The sequence below is a fragment of the Melospiza georgiana genome, chromosome 14 (assembly GCF_028018845.1).
Source record: "Melospiza georgiana isolate bMelGeo1 chromosome 14, bMelGeo1.pri, whole genome shotgun sequence".
Taxonomy (NCBI): domain Eukaryota; kingdom Metazoa; phylum Chordata; class Aves; order Passeriformes; family Passerellidae; genus Melospiza; species Melospiza georgiana.
This window is the reverse complement of record NC_080443.1, coordinates 20044899-20064574: the sequence shown is the minus strand read 5'-3', so window position 1 is coordinate 20064574 and position 19676 is coordinate 20044899. Positions and strand designations below refer to the sequence as shown.

Here is a 19676-nt window from a genome sequence, read left to right as displayed (position 1 = left end):
GAGGAGGAGGGGGAGGAACAGTTTTACCAGCAGTGCAATCTCAGATTTTAAACTTCTTGGAGTGCTCATCTTCACTTGGGGAAAAAAACCCAACCCAAAGCTTAAAACAGCAACTGCACATTCACAGAATCATGGAATGGTTTGGTTTGGAATGCATTTTAAAGCTCATCTCATTCAGCCCCCTGCCATGGGCACAGACACCTTCCACCAGCCCAGGCTGCTCCAACCTGGCCTTGAACAGTTCCAGGGATCCAGGGGCAGCCACAGCTGCTGTGCCAGGGCCTGCCCACCCTCACAGGGAAGAATTTCTTCCCACAATCCAATCTAAACCTCTCCTCTGCCAGTTGGAATCCATCTCCCCTTGTCCTCTCACTCCATGCTCTTGTTCAAAGTCCCTCTCTCTCCCCCTTAGTAGCTCCTACAGGTACTGGAAGACAATTTTGTGAATTCCTTCAAAAAAGGCCAATCCACATGTGACAATCCCATTGGAGCCCAAACACTGCAGCCTCTTCTTTCCACAGGTTCAAAAAGAAAACACTTGTCCCTGAATGCATCAGGGTTTAAATCTTTGTTAAATTCTACTCCTGCTCAGCTCCATCACCCAGCAATGCTGGGAACAATTTTGGCTTCTCCACATTTTTAGCCTTAAACTCCTCTGTTGTTTAGAGATCAGATTAAACCTCCCTGCTTTCAGCAGAATGGAAAGGCAATTTTTTCCTGCATTCCTGGCTGTTTGCTTTTGGGTTCTCTCATCCCTTAATTCTGTAGGTCCTGGTTTGTTCCTTCCTCCAGCTCCTGTGGGAGCCCCTACACTGACAGAGCAACCAGCATGGACGAATTACAGACACCCTCAGCTGTGCCTTGGGCAAAGCTCAGTGCTGCTTGCACAACCTCTGAGGAGGAGTTCTCCAAGCCCTGTGGAGGAATTCTCCGAGTTTTGTGAAGGAGACCTCCAATCTCTGAAGGAGCTCTCCCAGCCCCGTGGAGGAGCTCTACCATCTCTGTGAAGTTCTCCCAGCCCTCTGGAGGAGCTCTTCAATCTCTGAGGAGGAGCTCTCCCATTCTTGAGGAGGAGCTCTCCGAGCCCCGTGAAGGAATTCTCCCATCTCTGTGAAGCTCTCCCAGCCCTCTGGAGGAGCTCTGCCATTCCTGAGGAGGAGCTCTCCCATCTCTGAAGCTCTCCCAGCCCTCTGGAGGAGCTCTGCCATTCCTGAGGAGGAGCTCTCCCATCTCTGAAGCTCTCCCAGCCCTGCGGAGGAGCTCTGCCATTCCTGAGGAGGAGCTCTCCCATTCCTGAGGAGGAGCAATGCCAGCTCCTCAGCGCCAGGGCCGCGTGGGCCGTGCGAGTGGCAGGAATGTTAACGGGCAGCTGTGGCGTGAGCCAGCCCGGGGAGGCTGGACCTGCCAAAAGCTGGGATCCAGCAATTAGAGAAAGCCCAGAGTCTATAAATAGAGGCAGCAGAGCCCCAGGTGTGTGCAGTGGCACTGCCCTGCATCCTGCTTGCCAGGAAGCGCGCAGCAATCCCAGGTGTGACCCGTTCAGCGGGAGCTGCTCGGAGCCAGGATGCCAGAGCTGCCCCTCTGCAGCTGGCACGGAGCAGTCTGGAGGAAAGGTGACACGGCTCGAGCCACTGCACTGCCACGAGGAAGTTGGGAGCTGGTCACAAAGTGACGTGGGACACAGGCCAGAGCCAGGTCACAGCACGAGCGTGACGGGACAGCTGGGCAAGCGCCAAGGGACGGGTGAGGGACGTGGCCTCCAAGGGAGAAGCTGGAATCATGCTTTCACTTGTTAAAAAGCGCCTTCAAAACTTCTTTCTGCAGGCTTGTTTTCTCCAGCAGACACCTGCAGAGCTGTGGGATGGGGTCATGTTGACAGGGATGTCCACCATGGGAAATGAAATCCCATTGCAGGGGATGGGATGGGCTTTAGGGTCCTTTCCAACGTGGGCAACCTGTGCCAGGGCCTCCCCACCCTCACAGGGAAGAATTCCTTCCCACCATCCCATCTAAACCTGCTCTCCCTTGAACTTAAGGCCATTCCTCTTGCCCTGTCACTCCATGCCCTTTGAAAAGTCCCTCTCTGTAGTAGATTTAAAACAAAAAAAGCAAAGAGGTGCATCAGGAACTATTTCTGAATGACCAAGACTCATCTCAAGGAGCGTATTTTGGAGGCACGAGACACATCCCCAGCTCTCTGGTGCCAGAGGGAAGCAGGGAATGTGTATCCCCTGAATGCTGTCCATCCCATCTCTGGGCTCTCGCGTGGTTTCATGGAATGAGAGAGATCCAAGATTGGTGAGCACAGCCACTGCTCCTTGCCAGCACCCTTTGGGCAGCCCAAACTTTGCCAAGAGTGCCCTGCCCCAGGACTCCAGCAGTGCCAGGGGAAGGAGCAGCCAGCAGGCTCATCCTTGGGTCACACTGACTGTCACTGACTCGTGACCTTGAGCTGCCAAGCAGGTGACATCACTTTCATTGACATCACCTCCATCACATGGGTCCGGACAAGATCTGTCCCATCACCAAGCCAAGGAGAGCAGAAACCACTGGGGCAACGTGGTAATTAACGTGCACAAATCGTGGTTGTGAAGTGAAGATTATAATTAAACGGAACGTGTAATTATGGTGTTCCTATAACTGCTCCTCCAGACCGTTCTGAAACTGTCACTTCCTCTTGGGAAAGAGGGACAAAAACCAGCTACCCTTTCAGCAATGCAGATAAAAATTCTGGGCTGGATTCAGGACTAAGCCCTACTCCCACCTGAAACCACCTGACTCCACGTGGAGCCTCATTCCTGGCATTCTCAGCCCTGCTCTTCATTGATCCAACTCTTCCTCATGCCCATGGTGTTCCACACCTTCCTCCAGTGCAGAGAACAGCACAGACACCAGGCAGCAGGAAAGGCTCCAGGGAATCTCGGGAAACAGCTGCCCTGCACTTCTCTGTGCCCCACACACGCCTGAGTGTGCCCAGGCTGCTCCACACACCCTGGGAGTGTCTGTCTGCCACTCTTCCCAAAAAACTGTTCAGCAGTTTTCCTGGAGATCCCAAATCATGGAATGGGTTGGGGTGAGGACATTGAAGCTCATCTCATTTCACCCCCTCTGCCAAGGGCAGGGAGCTTCCACTACACCAGGTTGCTCCAAGATGTCCCTCTGCAAAAAATGTGATACTTTTCCATGATTCTGTGATACTTTTCCATGATTCTGTGATACAAAAAATGTGATACTTTTCCATGATTCTGAGCCAAATGAGGTTGTGACATCAGAGCTTCCATTCCATTGGGATATTTATCCAGTGCTTTACAAATGAGCCTCAGGCAGAGGAGGCTGGGAAGGCAGGGTAGGTAAATCATTGACAGAGGAACAAAACAGGAATCACACTGCTGCACTTTCAGTCTGTCTGGTTCCATTTTCTCTTTCATACTGGTCACAACCAGGATTTTCACAAATGAGTGGTCAGCGGAAGCAAACCTGACCTCATGCTGCAATTCCACTGAGCAGAGACTCATTCCAAGGACAACTCCTTTCCTTTTTCGAGCTGCACTTAAATCTTCAGATACTTCTGCTATCCATAAACTCCCAAAGCAGCCCTGGTTCTTGTGACATACATGTCTCAAGGCTCCAAAGGGAATCACCACAGGGCTCCTAGGGAACCATCCTGCAGGATGGAGTCCTTCATCCTCCCAAAACCTCTCCAGCCTGAAGGGAAGAGGGAGGAGCTGAGCATCTCCACACCAAAGGGTGTGCTTTCAGGGTCAGGTTATGCACTCACTGTCACTGATGTTTTAGCTCCACTTAGTGGCCACAAGGCTCATTAACCACAACTGTCCTCAGCAATTACACACACTGGGATCAGTCACAACAACACTGCCCAGATGCTTCTTGAACTCTGTCAGGTTTGGTGCTGTGATCACTTCCAAGGAGAACCTGTACCAGCGCCTAACTGTGCTCTGAGTGAAGAAGCTTTTGCTAATATCCACCCTAAATGTTACTTTACACAGCTTCATGCCATTAAGATTATTGAAAATATCTTAATTATCCTGCTTTCAAATCTCTTTCAATATTAGTATTATAGACAATAATCAACCTGAAGTCTGCCAATTCATATCCTCCTTAATTCCAAAAGAGAACCTGGCCCTCCTGGAGAAGCCTCTGACATGCACAACCAACTCCCAATATTATCTACAAGTTTAAGCACTTCAAGCATTCCTTCAGAGCACATCCAATGTCACAAACATATTTTATGAAAAATCTTTTCGTTAGGATTTTTTTTCTTGAGAAGCTGAGAAGCTTCAGATAGGAAATGTAAATAATAATTATCTGCTGCTGTGGAATGTAACAAGTGCATCTTCGATTGGCCTCATGTGGCTGTTTTTAATTAATGGCCAAAGTGCAGCTGTCTTGGACTCTAGTCAGTCACAAGATTTTGTTATCATTCCATTCCTTTCTATTCCTTGCTAGCCTTCTGATTAAATCCTTTCTTCTAATATTTTAGTACTATTTAATATAATATATATTAATTATATATACTATATATGTAATATATATAAAGTATATATTAATTAGAATATATATTAATTATATATACTATTTAGTATAGCTTTAATATAACATTTATAGTTCTTTTAGTAGTTTTAACGTATATTAACTATACATACTATATATAAAATACTTTTTAATTATATATATCAATTAATATATAATATATATTAATTATATATACTATTTAGTATGGTTTTAATATAATATTTATAGTTATTTTAATATACCCTGAATATAATACATATTAAAAATTAATATATAATATTAGAATTTATAGTATAAAATAATGTATAATAATTAAAATGTCTATTATAAATATAAAATATATTAAAATATATTGATGTATTTTAATACAATATATTAATCATATATTATTATGTAAGATATATTAATTACATGTACTAGATATAATATATATTATATTATATTATAATATATATTATATATATTAATTAATATATAATATACATTAATTATACATGCTATCTAGTCTAGTTTTAATATACTATGTATTATTTCTATATACTATTTAGAATAGTTTAAAAATTATATATATAATATATATATAATATATAAATTAATATATAATATACATTAATAATTAATATACATTAATAATTAATTAATAATTAATAATTAATTAATATATAATATACATTATACATGCTATCTAGTCTAGTTTTAATATAATATATATTATTTCTATATACTATTTAGAATAGTTTTAAAATAATATATATAATAAAATAATAAGTCAACCTTCTGAAATACAGAGTCAAAATTCTCGTCTCTTCTCTCGTCCTGGGACCCCTGCAAACACCACCCAACCCACGTTTCCCATAATCACAAGGCAGTAACTGACTCCCCGCAGGCAGACCCCGGCTCACACTCACCTGGGCAGCAGCGGGGAGCGCGGCTTGGCCTTGTCCTTGTCCTTGTCGCGGTCCCGGTCGCGGTCCCTGTCGCGGTCCCGGTGCTGCCTGTCCTTCTCGTCCCTCTTCACCCGCTCCCGCTCCCGTTCCCACTCCTCCTTGCGCCGCTGCCGCTCCTTGTCGCGCTCCCGTTCCCGCTCCCGCTCGCGCTCCCGCTGCCGCCGCTCCCGCTCCCGTTCCCGCTCGCGCTCCCGTTCCCGCTCCCGCTGCCGGGTCTCGCGCTCCCGCTCCCGTTCTCGCTCTCGTTCCTTGGAAAAAGCAACAGAGAAACCACGGTGGTGATGTGGGAACAGCTCCCGGCAAAGGTGGCAGGTCTGGGAATGACAGGAATTACATCTGCCCTCCCTCAGCAAGGGATCGATAATCTGCAAACCAATGACATGGAGATCAATGACATGGAGATCAATGACATGGGAATGCCATGAATTACATCCACCTTCCCTCAGCAAGGGATCAATAATCTGCAAACCAATGGCATGGAGATCAATGACATTGGAATGCCAGGAATTACATCTGCCCTCCCTCAGCAAGGGATCAATAATCTGCAAACCAATGGCATGGAGATCAATGACATGGGGATAATCATCTGGAGATCAATGACATGGGAATGCCAGGAATTACATCCCCCCTCCCTCAGCAAAGGATCAATAATCTGCAACCCAATGGCATGGAGATCAATAATCTGCAACCCAATGACATGGAGATCAATTATCTGGAGATCAATAATGTGGAGATCAATGACATTGGAATGCCAGGAGTTACAATTCCAGATCAGTTCTGGGAATGCCATTAATTACATCTGCCCTCCCTCAGCAAAGGATCAAGATCAATAATCTCCAAACCAATAATATGGAGATCAATAACCTGGAGATCAATGAATGGGAATGCCAGGAATTACATCCGCCCTCCCTCAGCAAAGGATTGAGATCAATAATCTGCAACCCAATGACATGGAGATCAATTATTTGGAGATCAATAATCTGGAGAATAATAATCTGGATCCTGCTGAGCAGACCCTGGATACAAACCCAGCATCACATCCCACACAACTGTTGTTTTCAAAGGCAATGCCTGGATTAATTTGGTTTTTGAGGCTTATTAAATAAATGTGTTGATGTTTACAAGTCTTTCCTCTCATTGCTGATCATTTCTATAACCAGATAATTAACTTTGCAAATGAGCACCAGGAAAATAACTGGTCATGTGTGGCCACAGTGAGGTCCAGGCTCCTGTCCCGCAGAAAACAAGGATTTAGAGCAAAGGAAAAGCTACGAAAAGGATTTGATGGAAAGCACTGAAAAGCTCCCCCCAAGCAGGACTGGTTGGTTTGGTCACTGCTGCAGAGGCACAAAATGTGCATGAGGGGAAAGGAAGAGCAGGGAAAGGGTTCAGAGCCCTTCTGAAGTTTTCAACCAGGTTCTTTCCAGCAAACTCCAAGATGTCCAAGGATGGGCAAGTACTGCTCAACTGCTACACTGAGGAGCAGCCAAGGAGCATGAGCAGGAACCACCTTCCCACCTCAGACATGGAATTGTTAAGGTTGGAAAAGACCTTTAGATCATCAAGTGCAACCCTCAGCCAGCACCATCACCAAGGTCACCACTGACCAGGTCCCCAGGTGCCACACCCACAGGTTTTCTGAACACTTGCAGGGGCTGGGGACTCCACTGCTTTCCTGGGCAGTTTTTCCAATGCTTTATACCTTTTCCATGGAAGAATTTTCCTAAAATCCAATCTAATCCTCTCCTGGTGCACCTTGAGGCTGTTCCCTCTGCTCCTGTCCCTGTTCCCTGGGAGCAGAGCCTGTCCCCTCCTGGCAGGAGCTGTGCAGAGCCACAAGGCCCCCCCTGAGCCTCCTTTTATCCAGGCTGAGCCCCCTGAGCTCCATAGGATTCTCCATTCCCTTCCCAGCTCCCTCAGGATCCTCCATTCCCTTCCCAGCTCCCTCAGGATTCTCCATTCCCTTTCCCATTTCCCTCAGGATTCTCCATTCCCTTTCCCATTTCCCTCAGGATTCTCCATTCCCTTTCCCATTTCCCTCAGGATTCTCCATTCCCTTCCCAGCTCCCTCAGGATTCTCCATTCCCCTCCCAGCCCCATTCCCTTCCCTGGACACACTCCAGCCCCTCCAGGTCTGTCTTGGAGGAGCCCAAACCTGAGCAGAGCCCCAGGTGTGGCCTCAGCCGTGCCCGGCACAGGGACAGTCCCTGCCCTGGGGCTGTGGCCATGCCAGGGCTGGTGCCAGCCAGGTGCCAGTGGCTTTCCCAGCCACTGCCAAGCAGCACTCCATGTCCTTTTCCATCAGGCAGCTTCCCAGCCTCCCTCCCCAGCCTGGCACGCTGCTTTCACCCTCATGGTGCTGGAACAGAACATCCTCCATCCCCTCACCTCCAGCCTGCTCTGTGCTGGGGCTGAGCCAAGACTGAACTATTTGAAAACTCCTGTTTCAAGCACTGCCCTGGAACTGTGCCAAGGCCCAGAAGAACCTGGAAGAGAGTCAGGAAGGAAAAGGGGGAAGGGGGAGTTCCTTACTTACTCTGTAGTTACGGTAGGGGTCGGGGTCTGTGTACTGAACCCTGAAATTCTCATACTGCCCACCACGCCAGAAGCGCTCTATTTCATAGTCATAATAGGGATCTGCATAGGGATCAAGCCTACAATGAAAAACAGGGAGTGTTAGAGAGGGAAAAGGCACCTTGGCACCACAAAAACTCTGTGTGCTACGTCAGCTCAGCCACTGGGACAACAAAACCACCTTCAATGCAGCAGGGCTGTGCAGAGATGTTTATTTTCTGCACACAGCCCAACAAAATAGTCTTTTTTTAAGTGAGGCTTATCAGAGAAAAGCACAAACCTTTCTTGATAAACACCAAAAAAAGAGCTACCAAAAATTCAGCCTTCAAATCAATGTGGTGCAAACACAGAAAGTGCTTCTGAGAGCTCCTTCCAGTGCCTGCACAGGGAGCAGGACACGTTCTGCCTCCTGGATTGAGAGCTGGGATTGCTGCCCATGCACCCACAGCTCATCCCAAACTCCTCAGCAGTGCCCCAGCTCCTGCCCCTGCAGGGATGGCTGACACCAGGGCCACCAGTGCAGGACAGGAGCTCTGCACAGGGAGCAGTGGAGCTTTGGGGGCAGGTCAGCAACACTCTGGACCTGGAAGTGCCCCCTGGAATGAAGGCACCACTTCTCCAGCTGATATCCTGCACTGGGAATCAGCTGCTGGCCCAGCCATGGACTGGTGGCACACACACAGCTGCAGAATGAAGGATTTTTGGGGAGGAGAAGGATGCAAACCCCACCCTCCTTAAAGCTGCTTCCTCCATCTCCTGATTTCTATTCACATTGTTTGATGGTTTTAATTCCCCAACTCAACAACATCCAAGCACCTGGAGTGCAAATATCATCGGATCACTGTGAGGATGAGGAGGGGGTACAGGGAGTAAGAAACTTCCAGGGCCACAGAGGAGTCAGTGGCAGAGCTAAGATTATACAGCAAGTGCTCCCAAATTCCAGATTATCCATAATGAGACTCTGATTTATTAAAAAAAAGGAATAAAGAGGCCACTTTTTGAATTTTTACAGTGCCAAATAACCTAAACCAGCTTAAGATGTAGGTGCTGCCCTGTGAGTGGTACTTGTCTATCTTTTAGTGCTCTTAAATAATTTAGGATTTCTCTTTTGGACAGAAGCAATAAGCCAAGGGAAGGAGAACCAGGATTTGGGATGCTTCAGTCAGCTACAAACTCCTGATGCCAACCCCAGAGCAGCCTGGATTCAGTGACATCAGGTGTTCAAAGAGAGAAAAACATCTCAAGCCATGCCAGAAAGGAAATTCTGCTTTTTCACACAGCCTCAAGTCCAAATTTCCCCTTCCTATAACACTGGAGGGTTATTTTAATTTCAAAAAGGATCACTGCTGTGTCTTTGGGTAATTCAGTGCTTAAATCATTAGAAAATAATTGGTACCACCCCAAAAATAATCCAATCTATCCACTGAGTCAGCTGCTGAGGGGCCAGGGGTCTGTCTGTGGCCCCAGAAGTTGAAGGAAATGCAATGGAAAAAAAGGCAAAGGAAAATTCTCTTACAGTTGTAACAGTACTGGAATCAAAGACCTGCTTACCCATAGTTAATGTTTTCTTTGATGTCCACCTCCCTATAGTCATTCAAAAAAGAAAAAGGGATTCATGAACTACTGAGACAACTCCACATGTCACAAGACAGTGCTGAAAGCATTTTCCACATCCCAGCTGCACTTCCAGTGCTCAGGTGGCTGCAAGGTGTCCAGCTGGGCAACAAATTGTGTGTGGGGAGGAGAAAAATCAGCATTTTCTAGAGCTTACAGTAGCAGATTCATAACTTTTCCTGTCACACACAAAGGAGATATTTTAATGCCACAGCCTGTTCACACAGCCTTCAATTCTCAGCAATTCCAGTTGTTGGATGAGTTTTGTTTAACACTGGTTATGTGCAATACATTTTTTTATGGACTATATGAAAACCAGGCCTGCTCTTAACAATTCCTACATCAGAGAGGGTCAAAATGCTGCTGGTGCATTTTACAGGGCAGTCATAAAATGAAGATAATGGATGAACAGCCCCCAGAACACTGGGGTAAACCCCAGGTGCCTCTGAGAGGAACACAAGGCCAAGATCCAGAGCTAATTAAACTCAGGAAAATGTTAATAGTTTAGGAATTTCTTTTCCTTCAGGCTGCAGAACTGAGGACAGGGCTTTTTGTATTTTTTTTTTTTTTTAATTAGGGAAAGGAATTGCACTCTAGAGCAAATCAAAGAATGTTGAACAAAAGCTTAATCTGCTCCTTTTCAGAGGTTTTTTTTGTAATTCATCCACTCTAAAATAAACAGAACTAAGCCTTGCAAACCCTCTGGGAGTGGAAATATTTCCATAATCTGTCCATGTAGGAAGAACAGAGGATGTACGAGCAAGGAGAGACAAATCCACCTGTTCTCCTGCAGAATCCAAGCCTCTCTCCCAAAAATTCTCTTCCCATTCCTTTTCTTGGCTCGAGAACTCCCAAACAATTTCCCAGAGCTGGGTTTGAGGTCTCCAACACTTTAAATTTAACCTTAAAACCCCAATGACGTGAACACTTAAATTTAGGGGGCTTGTTGTGGCCAGGTACCAGCTTTAACTGGGTACCAGTCCAGGTGTTTGTTAAACCAGGTACCAGCTTTAACTGGGACCAGTCCAGGTGTTTGTTAAACCAGGTACCAGCTTTAACTGGGACCAGTCCAGGTGTTTGTTAAACCAGGTACCAGCTTTAACTGGGACCAGTCCAGGTGTTTGTTAAACCAGGTACCAGCTTTAACTGGGTACCAGTCCAGGTGTTTGTTAAACCAGGTACCAGCTTTAACTGGGACCAGTCCAGGTGTTTGTTAAACCAGGTACCAGCTTTAACTGGGACCAGTCCAGGTGTTTGTTAAACCAGGTACCAGCTTTAACTGGGTACCAGTCCAGGTGTTTGTTAAACCAGGTACCAGCTTTAACTGGGACCAGTCCAGGTGTTTGTTAAACCAGTTCTGCCCCAGCTAGGGCCACCAGCTCCTGCACACTGAACACGCTCCAACTTCTCATGGTTGGGATAAGGAAAAAAAGGGAGAAAAAAAGCTGGAAGAACACACTGGTGTGAGGGAGGCAATGCAGAGCTGGAGAGAGCCCAGGAGGAGCAGAATTCAAGGAGACTGGAGGCAGGAAGGGCTCAAGGAGACCGGGAAGGAAGGTGGGGCTGAACCGGAGCGAGCGGAGGCGGCTCAAGCTCCCAACCTCCTGCTCAAGGGAGCTGCTCCCTGTCTGTAGGTGCCACCCCGAGTCTGGAGGGACAGGGGACCCCAGGCAGGCTCCCTGCAGTGCAGCCCCACCCAGGGGTCCCTCCCTGGAGCTGCCAGGGCTGTCTCTTACGCCGGGTCCCGCACGTCGCGGGTGATGCGGTAATTCCAGTCCCGGAAGAATTCGTTCTCCTTGTCGAACTCCCGCTCGTCCTCCCCGATGGTCACTGTGAACCTCTTCTCCTCAAAGTCAGGCTCCTGCTCCTTCCTCATTGTTGCTTTTTTTAATACCTTTTCAAAGAGAAGAAAGGTATTTTTAAATAACTTTTTAAAAAGAAGAGTATTTTTAATACCTGTGGAAACCCAGGAATATTTCTCTGTCTGCTCTGGGGTGCCCTGACCCCCAGGGGAGCACTGACTTTGACCTCATTCATGGAGAAAGTTTCCTAAGCTCCAGAACTGATCAGAATCCACAAAAATGGAATCTATAATCTATAGATTATAGAGAGCGGTGCACGTGTATCACGTGGTGAGAAATTTAGGATTTGGAATTTTTAGAATGTTGTGGATGGAACAAAGATGGAGGGCACAGGGTGTCGTCCTGGGTTTTATTCTTCATGCTTCTTCTTCCTTCTTCTTCTTGGGTTTGGGTGGTATTTTGTAATTGGGCAGAAAAATCCTCACTGGGGGCTCTTTGGCATCAGTTAAAAAGGAAAATACGGAAAATAGTAATTAAAAAAAAAAGGAAAATAATCTTGGTGTCAGTTCTTAATTAGATAGTTTAGTCTTAAAAGACCTTGTTGGCCATTTTGTGCCCTCTAATGAAAAGCTGCTGAACTCACAGCAGTGAGACTGTTTTACTAATAAGAAATAATAAACACCTGAGTCCGAACACAAATTACTGTCTCAAAGCCTTCAATCCAAACCCAGAAAAACCAATGATGAAACCACTACAAATACCTTTTTAATAACTTTTTTTAATAAAAAAAATTTATACCTTTTCAAAGAAAAAAAATAGTGTGAGGAGAGAAGGTTCCTGGGGCAGGGAGAAATTGGAATATTAAAAATCCTGCCCTCAGGAGGTTTCCTGCAGCCAGAACACCTTCTTCCCTCAGAATGTGCAGGATATTGGAGACTTTTCCTGATTAATTCCCTGTTCCACCAGCTCAGGACAACAGGAAGCAGAAGTTTCCCCCCTGCAGTGATCACACACTGGAGAAACAGGCACTGTAGGGAGGCAAATTAGACCATCTTAAAGCTTTGCTTTGTGAAGGGCTGGAGCTGAGGGACACAAATTCCCACTATTTCTTAAATATAACCCCCCCAACCTGGATTTGAGCTCCTCTTGGCTGTCTAACAACTGTGATGTACAACAAATCACAATTAATAGATTAAAAGGCAAAAGGAACAGAGAAAGAGCAAGACACCTGTGCTCCAAAAAGAGCTTTTTTTAGTGGATTTTGGAGGCAGCCAGTAATTCCCTGAGGAAGGAATTTACCTCTTTAGCGTGCCGGAGTCCCCTCTCCCAGGCACTTTCTGTTGGAGGGTCTGGAGGGGGTGGAGGTAAGATTTCATCAACCACTGGGCCTCCCTGTTGGAAAGGTGAGGAGAGCAGGAGAAAACACTTGAGTTAGATTTAAACAGCAAAGCTGTGCTTTGTAAAGCTACTCAGAGTTACTCCAGACGTGCCTCAGCAGGACTAAGCTGGGAATCCGTGGAATTTTACCCCCCTCTACTGGCAACTCCAATATCTCCATTTAAAAATCACATGTCCAACTGCTGAGGTATTAGGTCAAATAAAGAGCAGGAAAATGCCAGGATCATGGGTTGGAAGGGACATTGAAGCTCATCTGGTTCCAGTGGAAGGGACACTTCCCACCAGACCAGGCTGTCCAAAAGCCCACCTGGAGCAGTGCAGGGATGGGGAGGGTGGTGCAGAAGCCATGACTGGCCAGGAGAGGTTCCATACCCAGGGGTTGGCTGGCATCAGCGGGTGAGGGCCCATGGGAGGGGCCCCGTTGGGGGAGAAGGGCTCAGGTTTGGAGATGAGGGAGTAATTTCCTTTGTCGTTCACTCCGGGGTGGATAAAGCGACAGTTCATGCCCCAGGTGCAGTGTCCTGTGGGAACACACACACACAGCTGTTAGACCCTGCTCCCAGCAGCACCCCAGCCCCACAAAAACCCCAGCAGGCAGGTAAAACCCTCTAAGGAGTAATGTTGTTGGAGGTGTTTGACTGTTCTCCTCTGCAGCTGGGCTGGGATTTACCTGTTTGCACACACATGGCACTCCCCACCTGCCAGAGGGGACAAACACATCCACACACAGATGGAACAACGTACAATGTTCTCCTCCAGTGGGGAGAAGGGAGGGAGGGAGGGCTGGACACATCTGGTAATTAAATGTAGGAATAAGCCTATGAGATCCTCATTTGTTACTGACAAACATTTCCAATTGGGAGCTTTGCCTTTCACAGGAAACCTGAGGGCAAAGCAAGGACCACAGAGCATCCCAAACAAACAGGGACAGAATCATGGTGGTTGGGGCTGGAAGGGCTTTAAAGCTCACCAGTTCCAATCCCAACACCTTCCACTACCCCAGGCTGCTCCAAGCCCTGTCCAGCCCGGCCTTGGATGGAGCAGCCACAATCTCTGTGTTTTATTCCAAAAACAACTGCAAGTCTCCCTTTATTTACCTCCTCCAGGCTCACCACACTGTAGTGGTTTTTATGTAGTGGCCCCATGAAAATTCAGCTTTGGCCACCAACAAACAGCAAGGTGGCACTGAGGACGCTTGGGGCAGAATTTATCATGTAACAGCAGCTTAATGGAGAACCAAAATCCCCAAACAGGAGCAAGGGCAGCAGCTCTGGCTCCTCCAGCCCCCAGGGTGGGGTTACCTTTCATGAAGAAGCGGCAGGTGGGCCTGGGCCTCACCTTCCTGTCGTTGGGGTCTTTAACCTCCCCTTCTTCCAAGTCATCATCCTGGAACAGACACACAAAGCTGACATTTCATGTGGGACCTGACATTTCCCAGTCTTGTTCAAACACCCTGGGGCAAAACCACAGGAGAAAAACAAGGTCAGGTCACAGGAATGCCCCAGAGCACCTGCACAAGGGGAGGACAGAATATTCCAGGTGGCTGTAAAAGCACCTTCCACTGCGCCAGGCTGCTCCAAACCCCATCCAGCCTGGCCTTGGGCACTGCCAGGGATCCAGGGGCAGCCACAGCTTTTGTGGGCACCCTGCGCCAGGGCCTGCCCACCCTCACAGCCAGGAATTCCTTCCCAAAATCCAAATTAATCCTGCCAGTTCCACCTCCTTCCATCACTCCATACCCCTGTCCAAAGTCCCTCTCCAGGGACAATCTCACAAAGGAACTTCTCAGGATAAATCCAACAGATTTCTTCCAGTCATCTCCACCTTCCTTTCTACTCCTCAGCTCCATGTTGGAGTTGGGAACCAGCTCAAACAAAACTCTGCCTCATCCCCAGGGACTGCAGCCCCAGGAGAGAATTCTGGTGGCTGGAGGCTGCTCCAAGATTAAGAAATAACAGCCATGAAACACCTCCAGAAGAGAAGTTCTTGGAACTTTCAAATACCAGCATTTTCTCCTTTTTCCAAGGGAAAAAACCCTTCCCTGGCTTTGTTAGGCTGCACTGGAAAACCAAAAGGACCTCGGGATGCAGGAGGCTAAAGTACAAAGACCAGAGAGGTGTCAGGGGTACCTGGCCAGGAAATCATGATTTTATCCCAAAGGACACCCTGGTTTTCCCTCTCTGCCTCCATTTCTGTTTTCAGCACATGAAACACGTGAAGAGGGAGCATCTGGATGGGCCTTCCCTGTGCCTGGCAACAGCCACTCTCTGGGTGGAAAAGATGAGGAAAATTCCCTGCTTTGATGCACTGAGCAGCTGGCAAGAAGGAAAAGCCATTCCTTGGCTGCAGACAAACCCAGGAGCACAGAGAGGAGGGTGAGGAGCCTCTGCTGCCTCAGCCAGGGACACAGCTCTCCTCAACAGCACCGGATTTCAAAGCCTGCACTTATACTCCAATTAAAATTTGCATTAATATTCCCCTCCCTCCACACCAGGAGGCAGAAGAAAATGCAGAGCTTGAAGTTTTCCCCAAAGCTGGGGCTGGCTTTCAGTGCTGCATGAATGGGAGAAGCAGCTCCACTCTGCTGATTTCAAAAGAGCTGTGTGAAGTCTGCAACAAAGGGGGAAGTATTTATTTCTGGGAGGTCTCCTTGGAATCAGGCAGCTGAGAATGCTGTTATAAGTTAATGTATGAAAACCAGGGTACAGATTCATCTCCTGCTTTGTGAGGAGAGCTCCCAAGAATGCCTCAGGCTCCAAAGGAGAGCATTCATATTTTAATCAAGGAGCAGGCATGGAGTCAGGGCTACAGGAATTTTTTTTTTTCTGCCCGTAAGATACTGGAATTCCTTCTAACTGATTTAGGAATACACAAAACCTTTGGAAAACACGTGTTGAACAAAATCACCTGCCAGGATGGGCATGAGGGAGGAAAACCGTGTCACTTTTGAAAACAATTAAACTTGTCAACGAATTATGAAGAGTTAAAAGCACACAAAATACGATTCTTTAGGGAAAAGGGAGGAGAGTGTGTGCAGTGAGGCTCAGGAGCTTCCCAGGCTCCTGTTGCCAGCTCAGAGCCACAGGAATGGGGCTGGGAGGACAGAGCATGTCCCCTGCCCAGCTGAGGAGCCCCAGCAGTGAGCCCAGTCCCCTCCAGGGCCTCCCTGCCTGTCCCCAGACAGTCCCACAGCCCAGCCCAGCTGTGCAGCTGCAGCTCTGCAATGGGAGCCAGCCCAGGGGCTCTGCAGCAGCAATTCCTCCTCACATTCCCCCCACCGGGAGGCACTTTCAGAGCAGGAGCCCACAGGAGGGGTTTTACTGGAGTTACTCTGCCCTGTTTCCTTCATGGAAAAGGAGGAAATGGCAGTTCAGCTGCACAGAACAGCTGCTGCTCTGCAGAGCTCCCTGCTGAGCACAGCCATGGCTAAAGGTGAGATTTTCCCTACCCCCACCTGCAACTAAACCCCACTTCTGATCTCTCTGAGTATCTTGGCTGGTTCAGAGCTGTGAAACACTGCACATCTCTTACTCCATATCCAAGCCATGCCTTGAGAATTTTCCAGAAAGCCCAGCACCTTCCATTGCCCTTCCATGCACCCAGATGCTGCTGGAACAGCCCAGGATCAGGGTTTGAGCAGCACAAACACCCCCAGCAGCAGCCCCTCAATCTGAACAGTTCCTGGCCACCCCATCCATGGGATTTGCTGCCAGCATCATTTCCAAGTCCCCCCTGGAGCTGAGGCAGGGCAGTTTCTCACAGCACTGGAGCCTCCCCACACTGAGGGGGAACAAAGCTCATTTGATGGCTCTGGCACAGTTCTGGTTCAGCACAGGACAACCCCTGAAATCAGGGCCTGCTCCATGCTCTGGCCTTCCCTCCAGGGAAAGGGTTTCCTGCACAGCAGGGACAGGGATATTCTCACCAGGAGGAGGAAGGAACTGCAGTGGGAGAAGCACCCCAGGGCTCTGCCCACCTCCTACTTACATCAATTTCTCCATCATCAATTTCCCCATCATCCTCTTCTTTCTTCTTCTCCTTGAGGGGATCCTGCCCATCCTTCTCATCATCACTTTTGCTGCTGGATTTCTTCTCATCCTCAGGGGCATCATCTCCTTTCTCCTCTTCCTCATCATCCTCCCCAGCAGCTTTCTCCCCGTCCTCCTCTGCAGGAGCAGCGCTGGGTTCCTCGGGAACCTCCTCATCATAGTCCAGCTCGTGCTCATCCAGCTCCCTGGTGACAGAGGACACTTCCAGGTCGTTTGTCCTGTCTTCCTCCTCCCCTTTTCGGGGCCGGGGGCTCTTCAGCTCCACGCCCTGCTCGTTGGTGTCGGATTCCTGCGACTTGGCCTCGCTCAGCCGATCTTCCTCGTCTGAGTGGTTCTCCTCCTCCTCTGCCCGGCTCAGGGCCCTGCCTGCCTCCTCCTCCTCGCCCAGGAGGCTCCCCTGGCCACCCTCCCCATCGAGTTCCCGCTCGGAGCCGCTCTCCTTCAGGACCTCCTCATCAGAAAGCTGCTGGTCCTCGTCCTCAGGAGAGCAGGGGTTTCGCTGCGGGCTGTCGGGAACGTCCATCAGTCCCCGCGAGCCTGCAGGGACAACAGCTCTGGTTATGGGCAGCAAAGGGGGCAGGCAGGGAAATCCCACCCTCAGGGGCTCCTCCTCCTGGGCTCTGCTTCCCAAGGAAAGGTTCTTGGAGCTCCTGGAAAGCCAGGCTGGATGGGGCCCTGAGGAAGCCACTCCTGGAGGGAGAGGAGCTTTGAGGTCCCCTCCACCCCAAACCATTCTGGGATGCCAGAAATTCAGGAATATGGTTTCCCTCCAAGAGGGAAATACAGAGTTTAAACTGCATAAAAAACTGATGGCAATATTGCCCCAGCCTGGAGTGTGCTGCCCTTCACAGACAATGAAGAGCTTGAGGCTGGAATTTCATGGAGTTCCAGACTGGTTTGGGTTGGAAGGGATCATAAAGATCCCATCCCACCCCTGCCATGGCAGGGACACCTTCCACTGTCCCAGGGTGCTCCAAACCCCATCCTTGGGCACTGCCAGGGATCCAGGGGCAGCCAGAGCTGCTCTGGGCACCTGTGCCAGGGCCTGCCCACCTTCACAGGGAACAATTCTTGCCCAATATCCATCCATCCATCCATCCATCCATCCATCCATCCATCCATCCATCCATCCATCCATCCATCCATCCCTGCACTCCCTCAGCCTGAGGCCATTCCCTGTGTCCTGTCCCCCATCCCTTCTCCAAAGTCCCTCTCCCTCTTTCCTGCAGCTCCTTCAGGCCCCAAGGTTTCTCCTGTCCAGGTGAACATTCCCAGCTGTCCCAGCCTTTCCTCCCAGCAGAGCTGCTCCATCCTCTGATCCCCCTGGAGCCTCCTCTGGGCTCCTCCAGCAGCTCCAGCTCCTCCTTGGGCTGGGTCTCACCTGAGGGGGCAGAACCCTCAGTAAAGACCCCCAGATTCCATCAAAGCAGCAGATCCAGCTGCCTGCACAGAGACCTTCCTAGAAGATGTCTAAACTTGTGCTTGGTGGAAGTTAAAAATGCCATGTCCATCCAGAATAAAGCAAATAAATACAACAGAAAAGGGCAGGGTGCAAAGCAGGGGAAAAAAGCTAGGCCGTGCATTAATTTTACTCCAGAAAAGAAATCCCATAAACTATAGAAATGCCTGACTGGAACTGGCTGAGCTGACTGGGTCACATCCACACAAAAGCTCTAAATACCCTAAAAAAACAAGCCACAAAATTACAAATCATCTTCATTTTAATGTGTCCCATGTTTCACTCCAGCTGCTCTCTGCAAGTTCATTTAGTGCTGCCACAAACCCATAGCATAAATGAGCAGAGTTCCACCTGTCATTTTAAAAACCCTTGGAGCAGAAATGCTACAAATGTCAGACTCTGGTTGCTTTTTAAACATTCCCAGCCATCCATCATGAAATCAGAGTTTACTAATCTTTTATTAAGCTGCTATTTCACCTTTTCCTGACACTTTCCCCTGTTTGTCCAGCTGGTTTTGCACAGGAAAGGTGATTTCCCATCAAAAAGCCACCCAGACATACCAAATACTGCCCCAAGTAAAGCAAACTGAGCCTTCCCAGCACCTGAACCCCCAAAATCTTTTGCTAATGAACAGAATTTGCTGCAAACTCCCAAGATCAAAGTCCCACTCCAGAAAATGCTGCTCCTTATGCTGTGGGAGGTCTGCAGAGGAGTTAAAACCAGAAAATAAATCCAAACCCCTCCCAGAAGCACCTTAAGCTGCATTTTAGGGCTGACTGTGCTCTCCCCAAGCCCCCAGGGCCCTGCTGCTATCAGGGAATTGATAAACACGAGATGACCTCAGCATCAGCAGGGCCCAGAGCAGCAGAAAATCCACATTTTGAGCTTCCTCTGCACACTGAAGTTGGTTCTGGCTCACCAGCAAAGTTCTGACTTCCCTGACAAGGTCAAAGCCAAATGAAAAGCCAGAAGTTGCCTCCTGGTGACAACAGCTCTGAGCAGTTCCCCAGGATGGAGCTGAACAAATCCTCTCCTTATTGAGCACATCAAGCCTGATCTGAGCTCATAAATTCCTGCACAAATCATGACTGGCTTTAAGAGCCAGCTCAGATTGAAGATTTTAATTGCCCAAGTGCCTGAGAAGTGACTCTGTGTGAACACAAAGGTCAGCCCAGAGAGGCCACCACAAATATCAAAGCTGCCAGGGCCACGTGGACTCAGGAAATTTGTTTTCTGTTTTCCTGCAAATAAGCACTAGCAAAAAAAATAAGAAAAAAAAAAAAAGTATTTAAGTGAAGCA

At 48.3% G+C, this 19676-nt stretch overlaps 1 protein-coding gene across 2 annotated transcripts in view; it reads right to left on the bottom strand.

The window, feature by feature from the left end:
- The window catches only part of ZC3H18 (zinc finger CCCH-type containing 18), a 45565-nt gene that overhangs the window by 21824 nt on the left and 4065 nt on the right, over positions 1 to 19676 (bottom strand). For both annotated transcript variants that reach the window (XM_058034019.1, XM_058034020.1), the window contains exons 2-9: positions 16856 to 17454; positions 14170 to 14254; positions 13241 to 13389; positions 12770 to 12862; positions 11405 to 11562; positions 9606 to 9638; positions 8017 to 8134; positions 5442 to 5728 (exon numbers count right to left, since the gene is read on the bottom strand). In XM_058034019.1, coding sequence (XP_057890002.1) covers positions 5442 to 5728; positions 8017 to 8134; positions 9606 to 9638; positions 11405 to 11562; positions 12770 to 12862; positions 13241 to 13389; positions 14170 to 14254; positions 16856 to 17440 — 1508 coding nt within the window. In that variant the 5' untranslated portion in view covers positions 17441 to 17454. The remainder of the gene's footprint in view (positions 1 to 5441; positions 5729 to 8016; positions 8135 to 9605; positions 9639 to 11404; positions 11563 to 12769; positions 12863 to 13240; positions 13390 to 14169; positions 14255 to 16855; positions 17455 to 19676) is intronic.